The sequence below is a fragment of the Myodes glareolus genome, chromosome 23, assembly GCF_982192425.1.
Source record: "Myodes glareolus chromosome 23, mMyoGla1.1, whole genome shotgun sequence".
Classification (NCBI taxonomy): Eukaryota; Metazoa; Chordata; class Mammalia; order Rodentia; family Cricetidae; genus Myodes; species Myodes glareolus.
Window position 1 is genome coordinate 55,766,594 of NC_142048.1, and position 21,099 is coordinate 55,787,692.

General features: G+C 52.1%; 2 protein-coding genes across 19 annotated transcripts in view; both read right to left on the reverse strand.

Annotated features, from left to right (window-relative positions):
- Positions 1-1,370: 1,370 nt before the first annotated feature.
- F7 (coagulation factor VII) lies at positions 1,371-11,616 on the reverse strand. Its single transcript, XM_087901194.1, has 8 exons — positions 11,456-11,616; positions 8,824-8,984; positions 6,708-6,732; positions 6,513-6,626; positions 4,508-4,648; positions 3,537-3,646; positions 2,959-3,082; positions 1,371-2,463 (listed from the first exon to the last, which is right to left on the reverse strand). The coding sequence occupies exons 1-8, from the start codon at positions 11,529-11,531 to the stop codon at positions 1,871-1,873; spliced, it is 1,344 nt and encodes a 447-aa protein (XP_087757320.1). The 5' UTR covers positions 11,532-11,616; the 3' UTR covers positions 1,371-1,870.
- Positions 11,617-13,424: 1,808 nt separating this feature from the next.
- Mcf2l (MCF.2 cell line derived transforming sequence like) overlaps positions 13,425-21,099 on the reverse strand; it is a 142,968-nt gene continuing 135,293 nt past the window's right edge. For 9 of the 18 annotated variants that reach the window (XM_048456196.3, XM_085680644.2, XM_048456198.3 and 6 more), the window contains 9 exons: positions 21,015-21,093; positions 20,817-20,883; positions 20,237-20,352; positions 19,896-19,988; positions 19,032-19,106; positions 16,257-16,378; positions 15,622-15,734; positions 15,006-15,109; positions 13,425-14,891 (listed from right to left, as the gene is read on the reverse strand). In XM_048456196.3, coding sequence (XP_048312153.2) covers positions 14,806-14,891; positions 15,006-15,109; positions 15,622-15,734; positions 16,257-16,378; positions 19,032-19,106; positions 19,896-19,988; positions 20,237-20,352; positions 20,817-20,883; positions 21,015-21,093 — 855 coding nt within the window. In that variant the 3' untranslated portion in view covers positions 13,425-14,805. Of the gene's footprint in view, positions 15,110-15,621; positions 15,735-16,256; positions 16,379-19,031; positions 19,107-19,895; positions 19,989-20,236; positions 20,353-20,816; positions 20,884-21,014; positions 21,094-21,099 lie in introns of all 18 variants that reach the window. The other 9 variants (XM_048456201.3, XM_048456204.3, XM_085680647.2 and 6 more) reach the window with 5 other exon arrangements.

Consider the following 21,099-nt stretch of genomic DNA (forward strand, 5'->3'; position numbering starts at 1 on the left):
TGCCACTTCCAACCACAGGCCTGGAGGATGGGGAGTGGGTGAGAGGAGCTTTGGTGTTTGGTAGTCATGGCCACCTCTGCAGAGCCTATGGTTCACACCTGGGGCTGGTTCTGCAAAGGGGTGGCCATTTCCCCTCAGTCCTGAAAGAGGAGACCAGAGAAGGACAAGTTGTTTGAGGGCTGTGAAGGTGGAAACAGCTCCTTGCCCACTCTGTGGTCATGTGACTCTGCTGGGAGTGTGTATGCGTGTATGGGGGCTGCTCCAGGCAGTGGTGGGGGTGAGGGGTGGGGCGGTTTGCCTTGAGCCCAGAAATCTTTCTTGGAATGTCAGCCTTTGAGGCTCTGAGCTTGTGGCCCATCGCTAGGAGGCACCCCTGGAAGTTTATGCTTCAGAGTCCCTGGAAATCAAGAGCAGCAGCAACAACGAAACTCAAAGATTTGTCCTGTGAGGGACAGTGCTCAGCTGTCTCCACCTTCTCCACGTGGACCAGGCTGCTGGCACTCCTGCTGACCCAGTCCTCTTTAGAAACCTTATCTGGTGGGGATATTTTTGAGCCTGGGGAGTATGCACTTCAGTGTGCAGAACGGTACTGGCTACAGCCTGTGCCACCTATGGTGATTGATTAGGCAATGGCTCAGGACTGGCTGCACACACGTAGCCAGAGATTACTGGAATGGTGCTTGCCAGATGTCGAGGCTGGTGCTGGCATCTCACCAGGAAGTCACTGCCATTAATCAGGCTGTGCCAGACTGCAACAGGACTTGGAAAAAAATGTATGGTGCTCTAGTGGCCGCCAACTGGTGTCTGACCTCTGCCCTGCCTGGTGATGCCTATGTGGAGGTCTCAGTGCCTACACTGAATCTGTGATGGCCTCAAGGGTGAGGTGGTGAGGTACTCATAGCAGACATGTGACCTGGGATTAGGTCCTTCCTTTGTACCCGGCCCTCTCTCTGGCCCCAATCCCAGGAGTGTTGATTGGAAAGTAAGCACATCCCATGCTGATCACACCGTCTTCTGGGAGCTAGATTCTCAAGTAAGGCCTCTCAAGGTCTCCTGGTGCCATCTCAGGACAGCTCTGTGAGCTGGGTACATGTGTTACCTACTAATGGACAATGAGGACAACCCTCTTGGCTCCCTCTCAGCCCACTGTCCCTTTCTTCCCAGGAAGAACAGCCCTACTGATGTGCATCTGACTCCATCGGAGGCTCCACTCAGGGAGTTAAGGCCAATCCAGGAGGGCAGCAGGCATCCCCAAGGTGTGCTGAGAAGGTCAGCCACTCACTGTCAGGCGGGCGGGAAGCAGTGAATGGCGGGAGTGCACACTAACTCAGAAACACTCCTTGGGAAACCTGGAAGGATGAAGCTGCACGCTCAGAAGATGTTTCTTGTTTAATTGAAATAAAGACGGGGTACTCAGGCAAAAAAGAAAGAAATGAAAGTGAACAATAGTGCAGATGGTGTATACATCATGAGTTATGTGCACATGCATGTGCATACACATGTTCTATTGCATGTGTGCACACTGCAGCACTGCAGGCAGAGCACATGTAGATGGGAGGCAACTGCAGGGAGGCAGCAGCAAGGGCTGGACCTCATCTCCCTCAGGACCACCCTGCCCCTTTGGGTTGCCTGTCTGTGGCTCTACCATCTCTACCATCCTGTCCCTCTGAACGTCTCTGTCAGTCTCTCATTCAGGCCCCTCCTTCTGCTTCTCTTCTTGTTTTCCTCTCTCCATTATCTCTCTTTCTGCCCCTTTATCTCTTTCTCCTTCCCTACCCCAAGAATAGCAGGAGACTCAATAGGATTTGATACAAAACAGCTCTACATAGCAGCAGCTTCCTCCTCGGGAAAGACTGGGCTGTCCAAGGAGTTATAGTAGCTCGACTCGATGAATCCCAACCTGGAGCTTGGAGTTCATGAACTTGATCAGCCATTCTGTGTACCTGGAGACCCTGGTGTACACCCCAACATGGCCAACAGCTGCACAGCCCTCCCCCCAGCTGACCACACCTGTCAGGTACCAGGTGCCACGGTAGTGTGTGGCGTGGGGGCCGCCGCTGTCTCCTTTACAGGCGTCCTTCGTGCCATCCATATAGCCAGCGCAGAACATGTTGTCTGTGATCTGGGGGGTTTGGGGACTGTGCTTGGCGTGTTCCAGGCAGTCCTGAGTCATCATCCGGGGCACTTCGACAGCCATGAGCTCCAGGGCTGTGGCCCCGCGGTCCAGCAGCTGGCCCCAGCCACTGACCCTTGAGAAGCGGATTCTGGATAGGGTTCTCTCAGAGAAGGTCCTTTCGGGCAGACACAGGGGTACCACGTGGTCAGTGAAGGTCACAGGTCGGTTGAGGCGGAGCAGGGCAATGTCGTGGTCGATCTTGCCTCGGATGTACTTTTTAGGAATAATGACCTGTATGACCCGTCGTACCTGCTCGGTCCCATCCTTCTCGCTGAAGTCATGCTCACCTGAGAGGAAGCCATTCCACTCAGAGCACATACCCTACCATGTGTGGCCATACCCTCACACAGAACTCTTGTTTGTCTTGGTCCTCGGGCCTAGAGTATGTGGACAGGGATGTGGCCGGTTCAGCCTCTGGTTTCTGGAGGATTTGTATTCTTCCCAGGGTCCTGGGAAAAGCCTGCACCAGGGCCCACTGCCGTTATGGAGGGAAGGTTGCCAATGGGCTGGACCTGAGGCCCGGGTACTGAGGGGGAGTGAGGAGTGGATGGGGCTCTTGCCACCCACTCTGAGAGGGGCAGGATGGAAAGAGCAGCTCCAGACCTCCCCCCATTCCTGAGGGGAGGGAAAACCCAGAGGACGAGGTGGGTTAGCTCCAGCATGGCCTTCCTTGGAGATGTCATCTGGTTAGGGAGGCTGATGGATCATGGATCCTCGGCCCCTGAGCCACAGACCGTTTGAAAATGCCCTCTGGTCAGAGGCCAGGGACAGGCCATACCTACCCATCACCACTGTTATGTTCCTCCAGCTCCAGATAGTATCAAAGCAGTGGGCTGCAGACACGATCCACGTACTGTCCAATAGGATGGCCCCACACAGCAGTGACCCACTGTTTTTCAGCACAGCCTGGGTGGGGGCACACAGACACAGAAGGTCACACCAGGATCAGCGGGCTTGACAAGATTCCTACAGGGCCTCTGAGGTCTCAGAGCAGCTCTGGCTTGGGTGGTCCTGGTAGACAACAAGAATGCTGGAGGATGGGGTGGGGTACACAGGCAGGTTCCCAAGTCCCCCACCCCAGGGAGCAGCAGACCCTGCTGGTTTTCCTTCATGGAACGGGCCTCAATACTTGTTTTTTTTCTCTTCTCTGCACAAGTGTGTGTGTGTGTGTGTGTGTGTGTGTGTGTGTGTGTGTGTGGTTAGGGGAGTACCTTGGGATATGGGTGGGGTGGAGGCTGGCCCACGTTCCTTGTGTGTAAATATGACCCTGTTCAAAAGTTCAATACCCCAGGGTAGAAACCCTGAAGTCAGGGAAAGCAGAACTGGAGAAGTGGGGTCCGCACAGGACAGAGAGCCTTACCTGCCATGGACACTCCCCTTTGGGGCACACCTTGCCTCCCACAATCCGGCCTTGGGGGCCGCTGGAATTCCTTTTTTCCAGAACAGGTATTTTCCCACATGGATACTCAACTGTATAAAATAGAAGTCAGGAAGAGGGGGTGCTGTGGTGAAGGTGCTTGTGGGTAGAGGTTCAGAGGCAGCTGGCCCCTGCCGTAGCTCCTGCTGGGGACAGTAGGGGCTCAGAGTAAAGGAGGTTGCTTCTCTCTAGGTGGTTACGGAGGGCTATTGCAGCAGCTGGGAGAGGAGACAGACACTGGTTTGGGGAAACTGGGGCCTTGTTTTCTAGAGTTGTGGTATGCTCTATCTTCAAAGGGAAGACACTGCTCGCGTTTGCTACAAGGCATGGATGGCCTGTATGAAAATGTGCCACCTGCACACGGCGATGTGTTATTTTGACCTCACTCCTACATCCTCCATTTAGCTGTGGTCCACTGACCTTCCAGTTTCATGGACCAGGCTGGACCCATCCTCTTCTGAGGAACTTCAGCTCCAGGGGATCTGACACCTGGCCTCTGTGGGCAGTGCACACACATGCTGCTCATACTGACCCTGCCCACGTGCACACAATCTGTCCTAAGTCATTCTGTGTTCTTAACTGTGCAGCAGTGGACACATTGGCCAGGTGTGCCTAGAGATGTCCAAGTTGGGTGTTAGAGGAGATGAGGGGCCTCATGTCACTCCTGGCCTGCCTTTGATGGCTTGTCTTGAGACAGGGCAGGATGCTGGCCCGAAGATCCAAGCTAACAGCTCCCAGGCAGGGTGTCATTCAATTCTCCATCCTCTGCCTCCCAGTCATTCAGTGTCTACCAGATGTTTGCTTAGCAGGGCCTGGCCCTATTACGCATCTTTGGCCTGATAACTTGTCATAGGCCAGTGAGGGCAACTGGCTCTTCAGAGTGTAAGACAACACCATCCCTGGGGACCCCTTACCTTTTGGTTTGCAGGACACCCCATCTGGCTGCAACACATAGTCCTCATGGCAGTGGCAGGTGCACCTGGTCCCTGGATGGTCAGTGCAGTACTGGTCACAGCCACAGTTGTCATTGGCACAGATCAGCTGCTCATTCTTGTCTGAGGACGGGAGAAGTCAACCTGAGAGGCCAGCCGTGATGGCAGTGGTTCCTGTCCCCTGGGGAGGCACTGTATAGCTGCAGAGTATTGAGGCTGAACTTGATGTCACCTGCCCTGGGAACTGATCTGGACGGAGGAGACTTGGAGCTGGGAGTCGCACATCTGAGCAGTCCTGACAGCTGCAGCCTCAATGGCATTTGGAGGATGTTAGGCTGGTGTGTGACGGCTACCCCATCCAAGAGTCTCAGGAGAAGCTGGTGTGTGACGGCTACCCCGTCCAAGAGTCTCAGGAGAAGCTGGTGTGTGACGGCTACCCCGTTCAAGAGTCTAAGGCTAGTGTGTGATGGTGACCCCGTCCAAGAATCTCAGGAGAAGCTGGTGTGTGATGGCTACCCCATCCAAGAGTCTAAGGAGAAGCTGGTATGTGACGGCCAGAGTCTCAGGAGAAGCTAATGTGTGATGGCTACCCCGTCCAAGAGTCTCAGGAGAAGCTGGTGTGTGACGGCTACCCCGTTCAAGAGTCTCTACCCCGTCCAAGAGTCTAAGGGGAAGCTGGTGTGTGACGGCTACCCCATCCAAGAGTCTAAGGGGAAGCTGGTGTGTGACGACTACCCTGTCCAAGAATCTCAGGAGAAGCTGGGAAGGGTTCTGGAGAAAAGCAAAGATTTCCCAGGGACAGTAAAAACTCTCAACATAATAGGAGACTGGCCTATGGAAGGGCCAAAGGGAGGAATTATTCTAGGGCCAACCTTCAAGTCCACGTGAGCCATCTAGGCCCTTGGTTCCAACATAGGCCATTGGCCCAGACAGGAGAGTGGTGTGGTCTGTTCGGCAGTGCAGGGCATGGACACCAGACCCGGCTCAGCATGTGAGTGAACCCAGAGCTCCAGTATGGAGGCCTGACCTGTGCATCACAGTCAGTGCTAAGATGTACAGGCATCTCAGGTCAGTGACCTATGAGCATCATCTCTCCTTCCTTTACTCTCTCTGGCTGGCCTCATTCTGATGAGAACAGGAGGCAGCTGACAGCAAGAAGAACCCACTTGGGCAACAAGGAGCCCGTGGTCTGAAGAGAGAAGACGTTTGCCCCCACTCAAGAGGCGACTTTGGGGGATCCTCCAACCAGAATACTGCTGCTTGTCTGGGGCGGTGGGCCATACAGACAGCTAGCAATGGTATTGACTGATGGCAGACCATGGTCCCGGGAGGTGCTGGACATGGGTCTTTCTCCTCTACATGTGTGCACACCTAGGCTTGGGTTTAAAGGGCTTCCTAGGTTGGTGATATTCCACAGTACTTTACATGCCGCTCCAGAAGGACGCAGAGCTGCCTGTGCGAGCCCAGAGAAGAGCCCAGTTGGAAGGAAGCCTGCCCCCGGCTGCTGCGGTAACACAACACTAGTGTGTGTCTGCAGCCAGTGGCTTCCATGAGGCCCACGAGTGAACTGCTGGGGCCAGATGGTCTCCAAGCTTAGCGATAGTTTGATGTTGCAAAGCTGGAAAAAAAAATACCTCACACCTTTAAACCAGCCGGCAGAGAATGAAGTCTACCCAGTTGGCTTGCCTGGTGGGGGCAGAAGCTGGATAGTAACATAGGGACCCTCCCTCAGCTCTCTCCAGACCACTAGAGTTCCCAGGACAGGGAGCCAAAGGGGACACTGAGTCTGAAACCCAAAATCTTAGACTCATAAATCCAAGGCTCTCAATTTGAAGAGTACTTAATGTCTCCTAGATAGATTTCCCAAAGGGGCTGGATTGGACTTCCTCCCCTTCCTTGATGAGGCTCTACACACTGGAAGCAGGTGCCCAGGCCCTCCCCCGCCCACTCCATCCTTCTGTAAACTGAGGCAGGACGCTGATCTCACTCTTTTCACAGTTCCGGCCCTCAAAGTCTATGAGGCAGAAGCAGATGTAAGACTGGAGGTGGTCCTGGCAGGTGCCCCCATTCTGGCACGGATTCGAGGCGCATTGGTCCCCATCTGTGGGGGAGACGGTGGGTGTTAGTGTCATACAAAGGAGGCCTCTGGGGGAGGGGCACAAATGGCTTACCACCTACTCACCTGTGTACACGATCCAGAACTGCTTCTGAAGGGGGAGAAGAAGCCGTATGAGGCATGGTCACGAGAAGTAGCACTTAGCAGGGAGCTGGGGAGCGGGAGCTATAGGGGCTCCTGACCTGGGCCTCGGTGAGGGACTGGGGAAGACAGATTTCCTCTGGAAACGAGGAGGGCTTATCTGAGGTTGATGTTTTCTTTCTTTTTCTCCTTTTTTTTCCTTGAAAAACAGGGTTTCTTTGTAGCTTTGGAGACTGTCCTGGAATAGCTCTTGCAGCCCATTCTGGCCTCAAACTCACAGGGATCCGCCTGACTCTGCCTCCTGAGGGCTAGGACTAAAGGTGTGCGCCACCACTGCCCTGCTTGAGGATGATGTTTTCTATGCCCTTTCTGGAGACATCTAAAGTCACAACACAGTTGCCTCTCCCAAGGCAATGCACCTGGTCCTGCCTTCTCCAGCTGTGGCTGGGAGCTCGAAGGGTGGGAAGCATCATTCCACGGGCGCCCTGGACTGAATGACAAGGAGGAGTGAGCTGAGTACAAGCATCCGTCCCTCTCTACTTCCTGGCGGGATGCCCTGTGACTGGCTGCCTCATGCTCCTGCTGTCCCGCCTTCCCTGCCTGCTGTGATGGACTTCCTCCTAAACTATGGACCTAAAGAAGTCTGTCTTTCCCTAAAGAAGTCTGTCTTTCCTTCAGTTATTTCTTGTCACATATTCGGTCATAATGAGAAAAGTAACTTCTACAGGTTTCCTGTGTGAGGTGCCCCACGCATGTGGACATTTGTGTTCTGTGAATGGGGGGTTCTCGTCCTGTGTGAAGTGTCCTCTGAGGTGGTGAGATACCCTGTGAGAACCAGGGTTCTGTGTGAGGTGCTCTGCAAGTGTAAGCTCTCCCGTGCACCTGAACTTCCCGTGTGAGGCCTCTTGAGTGTGAGGACTCTTGAAAGGTGTTCTCTGTTGTAAGTTGAGGCCTCCTACGAGTGTGAGACCTTCTGTGTGCAAACTCATGTGAGAGAGGTGTTCCGGGACAGTGAGATGTGATATTGACTCAAAGCTGGTGAGGAAGAAAAGGTCCCTTGGAGAAAGAACAATAACAGTAACTCCAGGAACTTGACCGACTGTTTTTTCTAGAGATGATGACAAAAAGAAACAAGAGGAACCCGGTCTCAACAACTGGTCCTACCCTGACACATCCTTCCTAGGAAAAACATTCAAAGGCAGACATCTGGCTAGAATGGAAAATGTTCACGAATGTTTAAATATGCCCCCTTTACATAATGAAACCACAGGGCTGGGCAGGGTAGCACATATCTGGAATTCCAGCACTTGGCAGGCAGATGCAGAGGCAGGAAAAGAGTGTTGGAGGCCAGCCTGGGCTACATAGCAAGAACTTGTCTCAACAAACTAAAAGAAACAAACAGATTTAAAAAAGAGAGAGAGTAACTCAGAATCGTGGTGCACATGGCCAAGTGTGGTGGAGGAAGCCACAGTGTTCCTCAGGTTTCCAGAGGAGCTGCCTGCTGCAGGGGCAGCAGTATGGACTGTGTGCGTGCATGTGTGCGTGCGTGCATGCATGGGTGTGCGTGTGTGTGTGTGTGTGTGTGTGTCCCTCCCTGACAGGGTGCTCTTCCCTTCTCAGGTCAACTTCACAAACAGCCCTGGATCCTTAGGGAATAAGTGATTTTCCTTTGGGAAAATAGTGGACACATCAAGTGTGCTTTAGGAGGATTTTTTTTCCTGTTGTAAAAATTTGCATATGGGTTTACAGTAGATGGCCAGTTCAGACCCCCTCTCTGCTATTTGCTAGGGGTCTTAGCTGGGGTCATCCGTGAGGAGAGGGGAAACTGTGGTTGGTATGCAAAATAAATGAGAAAAATGTTCATTAAATAAAAAATATCAAGAAGAAAGTAAATAAAGCACATTAAATACTTTTTTAAAACTGCACATGACATAGTTGAGAGTAGAAGCCTGTGTGTGTCAGGGTTCCTGGGCATCTGTGTGTACCGAGTGACAGTCACCACAGAAATGGGGAGACAGGCTCAGAGACACAGGTGTGACCCCCGCCATCCCCAGCTCACTTCCCTCCAGTCTGGGTGGCACCCGGGGTGAGGGACACTCACTGCTCTGTCCGTGCTCTTGAAGATCTCGCGGGCTTCCTCAAAGGAGCACTTCTCCTCAAGACATTCTCTCTCCAGGGAACCCGGCCACAGCTCCTCCAGGAACGCATAGGCGCGCCTTTGCCTGTGGAGGACACTGTGTGCTTCCTCCTGGGTTACGAAAACTGAGAAACAGAAGGTCCCAGGCAATACTGGCAGCTTTCCTCAAGCTGATGGGAAGTCACCCACACTGGATGCTCCACACCCACACTGGATCCTCCACACCCACACTGGACCCTCCACACTCACACTGGATCCTCCACACCCACACTGGATGCTCCACGCCCACACTGGACCCTCCACACCCACACTGGATCCTCCACACCCACACTGGACCCTCCACACCCACACTGGATCCTCCACACCCACACTGGACCCTCCACGCCCACACTGGATCCTCCACACCCACACTGGATCCTTCCAGTGAGTGAAGGAAACCACACTGGGTCAGCTTGTGGAAACCATGCACACCAGATCTCTCAATGATGGACACAGCCATATCCGGCTCCCTCTGTGGAGGGAACAGCCTACCCTCGTCAATCTTTTTCTGTTCTGAGATAGGAACCAAAGAGTTCCCATCCACCTCCAGGAGTGGAAGGTGCATAGGTTGACTTCTTCAAGGGCTTACTCTCTTCTGGAGGCTGAAGGTCACAAATATAACCCAGCTCCAGGCTCAGCTGCATTTAAATTGGGTGTATTTTCATTGATGGTTGGTGACAGGTACCATGGTACAGCCTTACACAGAAGTATATTCATTATGATATATTCATTAGATGAAATGAAAATTTACAATATCTGTGTGGTTTGACCTGCATACTATCTCTCTTGAGGATTTATTATGAGGAAAAGTTGGAGGATGTACAATAACTCACAAAATGATGTATTGGTAGTGACAGTCTGAGACTGCCCAATGGTGGTCTCCTATGACGCCAGGGAACACAAGCTTAATTTGTGACATCAAGCAAAAAGGAGACAGCAAGTCACACATTGTGAAATTCCTTTCTTGGGTACACGGAAAAATGTATGTACAAACATATATGTAAATTTTTCATCTAGTTCCACATCTGTGTGCCCTGTGCTGTGTCCTGAAGTAAATTCAGGAACCTCAGGCCACACAGTCCTGGGGCTTCAGATCTTATCAAAACACTTCATCAGCCCTGGGCACCACAGTTGCACCTGCCCCAGCTGGGGTTCCTAGTCCTGTGATTTGCTACATTGAAGATGCTCCATTAGACCCCAGGACCAGATCCAGCCGTTCCCACCTTGATAGAAACTAAGTGACCAGTGTTTCCTGCTTGGCTTCAGAAAAACAAAGCTTCGGTGAAGGCAGTCACAGTGGTTTGGACATGCAGAATTTGAGGGACTCCAATAAATATGGGGTCTGAACCCTAGATATGCATGTGGTGAAGGGGATGAGGGTTTTTCAGTTACCTAATTAGTCAGGGGTGAAAACCAAAGCCCCATAAGACAAGTATGCTACATAGACTGTGTGTCTGTGAGGGGGTAGCCAGGGGAAGGCGTGACACTGGGAAAGGAAGAGAGGGAAGAGTCCAAAGCAGCCAGTGTACTCAAGAACAGGGCTAAAGGAGAGAGTGAGGCAGGCTTTTTCTATGCTGAAGAGGCACCCATATGGGCCTTGCTGGAAGGAACTGGCTTTAGGTGGGGCTGAAAAGATGGCTCTGGTCACCAGGAGGATGCTGGCATACCCAGGAGGATGGCCTCTGGAAAGACAAGACTGGAAGTCAGTCACATCATTCCTGGAAGGGACAGCGAGAGGGAAGAGGAGGGAGGGGTTAAGGACCACTGCAGCTTTTCAAGCTAGAGTCTTTCACGACTGGCGTTCCTAGAGAATCAGCCTGCTGTGGAAGAAGAGGATGGAGAAGCTGTCAAACAGGACCATCCAGGACCTTCACCAGGCAGTGAGAGACCCATCTGTCACCAGCCGTTGGGTCACACACAGCTTGATCAGAGCTGAGTGGCGAGCCCTTGGAAGAAGGCAAGTCTGCTTCAATAAACCTCCTAGGGTTCCAAAGCAAACTGGATCCCAAGGTCACCACTCAACTTCAGAGTATCTGGGAAAGCCGGGGAAGGGCAGTTGTAAAGCCATTGCTGTCCTGTTACTGTTCCACAGGAGAGCAATCCGAGGCCTCAGAGCTGAGTGTGTGTATGTATGTGTGTGTGTGTGTGTGTGTGTGTGTGTGTGTGTGTGTGTGTGTGTGTTATGGCTATGACAGTGAGCAAGCCCTATAGCTCATTGTCCTGTGGCTGTCCTGACATGTCAGGCCCCTTGCCCCAGAGTGGCCTCCAGAGTCTAACTTCACAGGCAGGTGTCCACAGGGGGACAGTGGCAGTAAAGTTCCCTACTTCTAAAAACTCGTTGGAAAACAATAGCCAAAGCTCCCACCCCCATGAAGAACAGCTTATCTCCTGGTGGCAAACACCCAGACACTATTAACTTTTGGCAGGGACACACATCTGATGGAGCCGCCTGGGAGCGGGTTCCTGTTGCTGTCCCAGCTGCCCTTGCAAACAGCTTGGCTTCTCAACTCACCCAGTCCACAGAGAAACCCTCCCTGGATAGATGGGACTTCCATACCTACAGTTCCTAGGGGTCCCTGAAGCTGCAGCAGAAAGCAGAAAAACACCAGCCAGCGGCGAGCCCGAGGAACCATGGTGAGACTGTTGCTTCTTGCTGGGGCTTGTCCAGATGCTGCTGGGAGGGCAAAGGACAGGGGGAGGGAAGGGGGTGGGGAGAACTGGAACAGAGCTGGAGGCGGGTGATGTGGGCTGGAGGCTGGCGCACCCAGGGAAAGAGGAAAGACATGGCAGGAAAGTGGGCTCATACTGGAGGTGGGAACAGATCTCACCCACAGGACGTTCGCACCCACAGCGAGGACACTATAAAGGACAGAATGCTGGGTATGGTCCTAAGGCCTGGAAGAGACCTGCAGGGGAGTCCTAGGCTGTGCTTGCTAGCTCTCAGGAGCTGTTCTGCCCTGCTCCTTCCCACATTGAAAGCAGCCCTCTCTTCTACTTTTGCTTGGATAAGGATTCTTTTTTTTTCCTTCCTTCCTTCCTTCCTTCCTTCCTTCCTTCCTTCCTTCCTTCCTTCCTTCCTTCCTTCTCTTGGCATTTTTTTGAGCACTATTTCTGGCTTACAAGATCACCTCCTCATTCCTTATACTTCAACCATCCTAAATTTCATTTTTGTTACTAGCCTTACAATGTCAGAGTTCTTTTGAGGCTATTTATTTATTTATTTATCTATCTATTTATTTATTTATTTTCTTTCTCTCATTTTCCGTCATTGCTTACTTCTTGTCTGGAGTCTCCCTTAGCAGCGATCTGCCCACTTGGTGCTGCCTGACACGCCAGTTAGGACACTAGTCACGCGGTGAGCCAGACACGTCTTGGTCCATCTCGTTATTATATTTTTTTGTGTTTTCTGCTCACCATTTCCCCATTTACCAACCCTTCCTTGCTCACAGATCAACACACTTCCCTCATTCTCTAGCTGTCAGCGAGGAGTTGCCGAGGGTGTTATTACTCTGTGATGTCTCTACTGCACGTCTCTGGTCTGCTTCACATTTTTTCACAAGTGCGTCCTGGTTATATTCTAACATCATCACTGTCTGATAAAATAAAACACACATATGGCATGCTGGGTGCCTGTGCGTCCTCTATGCCCTACCACTTCCTGCCTCATTCTTACATTTGCCACACTGGTCATTTGTGAGCATCACTGAGCGCCAGTGTGCTGGGAGCCCAGTGCCTTTACCAACATGGTGGGCAGCGGGAGTTGCTGGCCTTTCTCTAAACTTCATCCATACACTAAAGACTTCTGACTGTAAGTGCTCATTTATATCAGCAGTAGAAAATAAAAGCAATTATGAATGAAGTGTGACATTTGTTTGTGATGTGGGATTTCCCTCTGTATGCTATAAATATGTTTTATTACCATTGGTTAATAAAGAAGCTGCTTTGGTCTATGGCAGGGCAGAATAAAGCCAGGTGGAAAATTTGAACAGAGATACAGAGAGTAGGCAGAGTCAAAGAGACGCCATGTAGCTGCTGAAGGAGACAGAGGCCAGAAAAGAATCTTACCTGGTAAGTCACAGCCTCGTGGTGATACACAGATTAATAGAAATGGGTTAATTTAAAATGTAAGAGCTAGCTAGGAATATGCCTGAGTCTTTGGACAAACAGTGTTGTAATTAATATAGTTTCTATGAGATTATTTGGGTCTGGGTGGCAGGAAAAAAAAATGAGCTGTCTCCGGTTACATGTTTGTTTTATGAGATAGGGTTTTACTGTGTATGTAGCTCTGATTAGCCTGGAACTCTCTAAGTAGACCAGGCTGACCTCAAACTCACAGAGATCAACCTGACTTGGTCTCTGCCTCTGTGTACTGTGATTAAAGGCGTGTATCATGCCTGGCAAATGGTGACATTTCAAAGTGTCTCTATGAGGATGAGATCATAAGAGGGTGACTTTTTTGAACAGGTTGGGCAGATTATATTTCATGATTCTTCCCACATAACATATACACCAGAAATGCTACAGAATCTTTGCACGGTTTTTATTTTATTACCATTCTCTGAAGGTGTGGCCAGCAATGGCTCTGCAAGCCACAGGGGGGTAAGGGGGCATTTTATCTGGACATACAATGGTGAACGAGCCTCGGTGGCCTCCCATGGCAGCAGGGTGAGGAGACAGGGAGGGACCGTAAAGTGACAGAGGTTCAGCAGCATGAGACCATAAATACATCCTTTATACCCAGACCATATGTACACACGTGAACATACATATACATACATATAAAAATATCTGCCCTACTGGGCACAGAAAGTTTCCAAAGAACAGAATTTGTTTCTCAGACACACACAAAAAGGGGGAAAACAACAGTTTTGTGGCAGTTCTGCCGTGACTTGAATGAAGGCTGCAGGTCCCCCATGAGTGAGGGGAGGGGAGGCGGGGCCCGCCCTGACACGGAGAGGCAGCCGGTGCCTGTGTTGCTGAGGATGGCTGACAGCATGGATTTTTACATTTTCTTTAAAAATAATAAAAATATCCTAATTTAATGACATTCTTTTAAAAAATGGAGAGTCTCCTTTTTATTGTAGAAAAGAAGGTTAATATTTTAAATTATACTTTACATTTCTTGTGGAAACAGAACCTATGCGGATGCAGGACTCTCCGTGATTTCCGGCTGCTTCTGGTGGAGGAGGAGACAGCCCCGACTCACCAGGTCTCCCTTCACCCGCGACAGGTGTGTTCCAGGGAGAGCCAGGTCTCAAGAGAGCGCCCAGAAATCACTTAGTTGTATAAATAACGTGCTTCAATGCAAACCCCGGTAACAAAAAAATAGTTTTCTATCAAATACAGTATCAAATTGTCATTTCATGTAAACACAGTGATTCTTGGTAAAGATTTGAGGCCAGAGTGCCACAAAAAAATGGCCGTGGGATTAATCCCTGTTTAAAAATAAAACCAAAGACTTAGAAAAGACAAGAGCCCCTTGGTCCCCTCTGGGCTGTGGTAGCAAACTGTCCACTCCTGTTAGAAGCGCCTTCCTCGGGATGCTGTTTCCATAGCAAGCACCAGAGAGGTCAGGACACCTTGGAGAGGCTGCACAGCAGGGTCTGTTGGCTGCCCAAGTATGAGAAAGGGCATCTCCCGTAGCCCCTCCTCCTTTGTCCACTCTGGTTTTTAAAAGTAGCTTTGGTGGTGGACTGTTGTCTCCTGGCTTCTGCACATGCAGTGGGGTCCTGGTGCCAAGGCCCCAGTGTCTGTTGAAGCCCGCGGTTGATAGGGTCCTCCTGTGCCGGCTGTCTCAGAGCGCCATCCCCTCCCACGCCAAGCAAGCCCAAGCAAAAGAAAACTTAGAGATTTGCATGCTGGTCTACTGCACGGTGGCCTCGAGTGCCCGCCACAGAGGCCTGGCCACTATCCCTGGAGCTCGGAGAAGGGGGTGGGGCAGCCCTCGCTGCAGCTGGAGGAGTTGCTCAGCACGGCTGACCCTGGACTGGAGTCTGCGGGAAACCAGTGGAGACAGCCTTCGGCTCTGGCCCGTTCCTCTGCGCGCCTAGAAACCCTGCGCTCCTAAACAGGCTCAGGGCACAGCTGGCGAGCACAGTGGGTCTTACCTGAGCTGCTCAGACACTGAGCTGAACTGGATTTGCCCAGGAGGGTGGACAGACTGCTGGCTGGCACCCATCCCTCCTTGCTGCTGGTCAGGTCCCGGACATACCTGAAAGGGAAAGTCAGAGGTTATAACGTACCCCATGCCTACAGCCTGTGGCTGGGTACCTCTGAGGTGGGATCACATGGGCATGTCTGAGGTGGGATCACATTGGGTATGTCTGAGGTGAGATCATACACGGTCATGTCTGAGGTGGGATCATACATGGTCATGTCTGAAATAGGATCACACAAGTCATGTATGTCTTAAGTTGAACACAAAGGGGCATGTCTGAGGTAGGATTGTACAGATCATGTATGCCCGAGGTAAGATCACACAGTTCATGTATATCTGGGGTGGGATCACACAGGGGCATGTCTGAGACAGGAATCACACAGATCATGTATGTCTGAGGTGGGATCACATGGGCATGTCTGAGGCAGAATTGTACAGATCACTTATGTCTGAGGTGGGAACACATAGATCATGTATGTCCGAGGTGGGATCACACAGATCATGTATGTCCGAGATAAGATCACACAGGGGCATGTCAGAGGTAGGAGAGCTCACTGCCATCTTACCAGAGCCCCTCGGCGCCCTCCTCCACTACTTCCACCATATCTCCACTCCTCATGTCAAGCGTGTCAGGGCCCTCCTTCTCGTCACCCACCACCACCGTGTATTTACCCGGAGCCTGAGGATGACAAAGGAGCAAAGCTAAAACTTCAGCCTGTCAGTACTTGGTGCCTCTCAGTGCCAGCAGGCCAACAACAATCTACCCTCCATCTTCTGTGCAGCGCTAGCTAGGCACCAGCAGGCTCTCCCGCATGAGAGCAGGTTTCCACGGCCAGCAGGGGAGGGCCAGTGCTGTACTGGGTCCCTGCCATTTGTGGAGGTTTTGGTGAAATTTCTGGCTTAAACTAGAAAGGCTTCTAGTGCTAGGGGGATGTACAAGCTTTAGGAAAGCTTGGTTAGAATGTTTGGACCAGCGTGAGGTATGAGATGCCTCCTTAAGAAGGGGTGAACCATGCGTGAGCTCTAGGCAGGCGGGCACACAGGTCCAGAGAACTATGGGTAGTGGATTGTGATCCAAGTGAGCATTGTGCCTCTCTGGATGAGGAACAGTGGCTGAAAGGAGGACCCAGGCCAAGGTGGATTTGTTTAAGGGACACAGAGGCCACCCTGAGCCGCCCACCCACAGGGAGGCCAATGTTACCAGCTTCTTGGAGCCCACTCCACCGTCTTCCTCTGCATCCGATGAATTAATGAGCTCCTCAGCACTGGACCAGCCTCCGTCTTCCTCAGGAGCTTCCAGAGAGTGCGATGTTTTGCTCCAGCCTAGGAGAAACAGCTTCCTGTGAGGTCCACGCCCATGACAGTCACCACTACCCAAGTGTGTTCCGTACGAGGCCCACAGATCCCCTGGAATATACAGCCCGAGACTCTGAACATGAGCCTATTGCCTTCCTAGTTCATCAAACTTTGCCGCACGTGACAGCTCTGACTCCCCACTGGGTCCTTCTACGCTGTTATAAAAAGCTGGGTACATTCTGCTGTGACTGCACGGTACAGGGAGTTGGGGTGTGGGGGTGAGGGTGTCTGTCTTCATCTGCTGGGCCAGTCTAAGGGGTAAGATGAGGCCCAGTACTGCCCTGGACGTCTACACTTCTTCAGGTACCCAGCCCCATCAACGCCACCTACTTGGACCCTGTGAAGGGAAGGGGTTTTCAGTTGAAACCGTGATGGCTAACATCACTTTGCTGTCTGGGAAAACAACTTACAGCAAGAATGATCATATAAATCCCTGACCTGTGATGGGAGATGCACACAGTTGTGGTTCTCACTGGACAGGTCAACAACCAAGTGGACGTCGAGCTGTGTGTGGGTAACCTAGCAATCCCAGTCGTGCCATCGGGCAAATCCCCTGGATTGGCCAATGGACCCCACATTTCCTACTGCTTCACTCCTGTCTCCATTGCTCCACCAGGCAGAATCAGTATTTATTTCCCTTTTTGGAAAAATGGAGATGTCAAGTTCCTATTGAGCACATTCCTCAGACAGTGACATGAGGCAACTACCCTGTCCTTCCCGGTACTAAATACAGTCACTGTGTGACACTGGAGGACACGTCAGCACACAACAAATCAGAGCAAGGAAAGCCAGCCTGCTCGTTGGAGCGGCGTCTAGATACCCCTGGTGTCATACTGTACTAGGTGCTGGTGCAGTGTGGGGGCTGACAGAATTACAGAAGAGCCCCATGAAATCAGGACAACAGAGAGGACTGCTAGTTCTGCAGCCACTCCCATGGCTGAGCATGCTCAGAGCCAGTGATGAAAACCCTCTGCCAAGGAACACTGGGAAGGCCCTTATGTCTTCCTAGGAAACAGGTGGGTCTAGATACTCCCCAGACATCAACTGTGCAGGGTCAGGGCCCACCCACACTGTGGCAGGACTAGCTAGAGCCCTTATGATCTACCTCCCTGAGGCCAGACTCCAGGGCCTGGGGACAGCTGCATACTTGGTCCTGGAAAGTGCCACACTAGGCTCGCATACGTGTAAGAACTGGGCTCTAAGGGTTTCCAGCTACAACCAGGTGCCTTTCTTGCTCCAGGCACATGTGCAGGCAGCTGGACTCCTATCTCTCCTCTGCCCCTCCAACCATCATGCTGCTACAAAGCTCCCACGGCGGCCTCTAGATAATCAGAAGCGAAGTCCAAGGGAAGCTGGAGCAGATGAACACTCCCAAGCACACCTCCCATCATCAGAGACCATACTACACAGAAATCTCTGCCTTCCTAGTGTTTCTAGAGAGACTCTAGCAGCTCACTCTTTGGCAGCACCAGATCATGCTGCTGTCTGTAGCTGTTGGACACTATTAACAGGAAGCCCGATATGCTCGTCTAGCAGTGTCCAGGGACCACATGTGAGGCAAGGACACAGAAGGATTTAGAAGCATGATGACCTCAAATTAAGTGGCATTACACTCTGGGGATTCTGGGAGAGTGCATGAAAATGTTAGTCAATTTCCTGGTACAACTCTCTCTCTCTCTCTCTCTCTCTCTCTCAGGTGTGGGGTGTGGGCCGCATCTGCACTTCAGAAGGTAGAAAGGAAGGGAATGGCTGGCCCTCTTATGCTGCCCGGGCTTCTCTGCAACCCAGAAGGCTGCACTGTAGCCACTCAGACTCAGGGGAAGGGACACTGGCAGAAATAAGACCACTAAGCTGGGACAAGGTGGGAATAGCATTCAGCACAGCACAGCTGTGCCTGTCATCTCCAAACACCACGTCCCATGGAGCGATTTCTTGGGGTTCTGGGTAACAAGTGGAAAGTACTGAATGAATAAAAACAGACCTTCGCAGGAGATCTCAAGACAGTAAGGGACTCCTGAGCAACTGGGAGCTTAGCATCAGAAAGCCGGGCATCTACCCTCTAGGGAACTCTAGGCAGCTGCTGACCTCTGAGGTTGCAATTGGGTAATTAGGGCTTGGATCATGGAGGGTTAGAATGAGCCTGGCAGTACCATCAGGGTGGCCCTAGGAATCCCTGGGGGACAAGGGAGGCCTTGGGTTTTCCAGGGAGAAGGAAGCAGGGACCTAAAGCCGAGAGTGGAGCTGAACTCTGGGGACCCACACGAATGGCCATCGGCCTGGTGCAAAGACCTGGCCCTTCTGCTTGTTCCTGTGACCTGGGGGAGGGTGCAAGTACCATGGCCCTTTGAGCAGGGCACCTGCAGCCTACACCAGCAATGAGAGATAGATTCCAGTGTAAATGCTGGTCAGCCGAGCTGTGCCTGAGCCTCTCCGCTTGCCACTAATGGGGCAAGAAGACAGCAGGAACGTGGCATCTTCCAGCACCTGTCACTGGGCATTAAACTGTGACCCATAACTTGCTCCTGGCTTGTCTGATCTATGTGTTTTCATCCTAGGTGCCCTGCACAGCCACAGACAGCATGCCTGCCTGGGGGTCAGGGGTCAGGGGCTGCCGCACTACCTCGCAAACCAAAGGGAGTCGGGTCGCTCTTTACTTCATGCCGCTTAGCTTTTTTGTCAGGACTGGTCGGAGAGGCTGCAGGAAGAGGAAGAGGCAAAAACACAACAGTAGAGAGAAAGCAGAGGAAGTGTCGAGTGAATGGAGGAGGCAGATGAAATGTCTGAGATGAAATGACTGAGGGACCGCACAGGGAAGTGGGGAGGCCCAGAGAGCAGAGGCAGTAGACGGTGGCCTTTGCCGTCAGTCATCCTCTTAGGGGCTGCCCTCAGCTCTGTTTCAGAAAGAATGCAGCGACAGAACAAGTGTAGCTTTCCATCAAATTTGAAGCCAACAGAAAATTATCAATTGTGAAACCCTCTGATTCTTAGGACCCAGGCCTGTGACTTGGGAGAGCTGGAGTATCTGGAGGGAGCACTGTGCAGAACCGAGGCACGCCAGGGCTGTCCTGAGCTTTGGTCACCACGGAGCATTCCCATGTGACAAAGCTATTTCACCTCTCAGTTCAAAGGCTTTTCCCCACTGCTCACCAGCAAACACCCTAGAAGACACCTGGGCATGGCACTGAGCACTCAAAGAATCACGGCAGCAAGAAAGGGAGAAGTCTGCAGAGTCAATGGGAAAATGCGAGGTGAGGCAGAGGGGCAGGGCGGGGAGAAGGGGCCAAGCTGGAAAAGTGGCTAGCAGCTCCAGATTTTAGCAGGCCACACTTGCAAAGCTGGCTGGCTCTCTCGGCATCCAAAAGGCACCCCTAAAAGATAACGTCGGGCATCCGCGTCTACACGGCGTCGGTTGGCAAGAATGAGAGGGTAAGAAATGTGGTTGTGTGGCTGCGTGTGGAAGGCAGCAGGGGTACTGCCTCTTTACCTTTCTGACCTTTGAGGTTAGCCAAGCCCTGCAGCGTGAAGCGCTTTCTGGAAAGCGCAGAGCTTTCAGAGGTAGAGCTAGGGACCGCATCGTCTAGGAGGGAGGAGAGACAGAATGCAGAGACAGCATCGGGGAGGAGGACGACAGGGTGCAGAAGGCACCAGCCATGGCCCTGTGCTCAGGGGTTGGTGAGTGGAGAGAAGTCGCCCATCTTAAGGTGACCATGAATGAGAGGTCAGTGTCCTGGAGCGATCCTGAGCTCTCCCATGTGAGCTGGTGGCCATTCCGTGAGCAGTGCCTGAGTGGGTCACACTGCGGGTCACATTGCGGGTGACACTCACCTTTGCCCTTCTCGGGGGGCTTTGGCAATGACGAGCTCACATATCCTTCCAGGCTCAGTGGGTCTGTCTTCCTGTCTTCTAGCTTCTTGACATTTCTTGTGCTCCCTTTCGTGGGACTGAGGGCACCAGTGACCAATAAAGAAACAGCATTAGTTTCTCAGGGCTGTCTGAGGACATCTTGGCTCCTAGACTGTCCTGCAGGCACCATCCCTCATTTGAAGCTGGTGGCCAACTGTCATCAGGTTGTACCCTTGGCATGCTGACCACCATGAGAATTGATCCAGACAGGGGGTTGTGAAGCAGGGGACTTGCTGAGGAAGGTAGGGCTAGAGACAGCACCTTTGGGCCTCATGTCCAGGCATAAGTCACTGACACATAGTTCCCAGATGACACTGGAGGGCCTTGTGCGGACGCATCTCAGTGGCACAGAGAGCCCTGTGGCATGTGCCGCAGCCCTGATATTTTCCTCGGGTCTTGGGGACAGTTTCACTATGCTTCATTAGGTCCTCCATGTCCTGTGCTAGACTGTAGCATGCCCATCTGCTTTCTAGGCTTCTGGCTGATACGCTGCCATGCTCACCTGGTGCTGGATGGCGCAGGCAAAGGTAGGCTGTGGGACTGTTCCAGGGCTCTGTGTTGGCTGGCTTCTGCGGTAGGGCAAAGGACCGCGCGTCACTTAGCAGCGGGAACTGAGCACCCATACACTCACAGGTTAAAGGCTCTTGGACAGTTGAGAATGATACACAAGAAAACATAGAAAAGCCAAAGGAAGCCTCACCCCGGCAGGCCTGAAGCTGGCTGGTCAGAACCTTCCGGATCTCGTTCACCCACGCTGCTTTAATCTCAGGAGTCGGGGCCTGTCC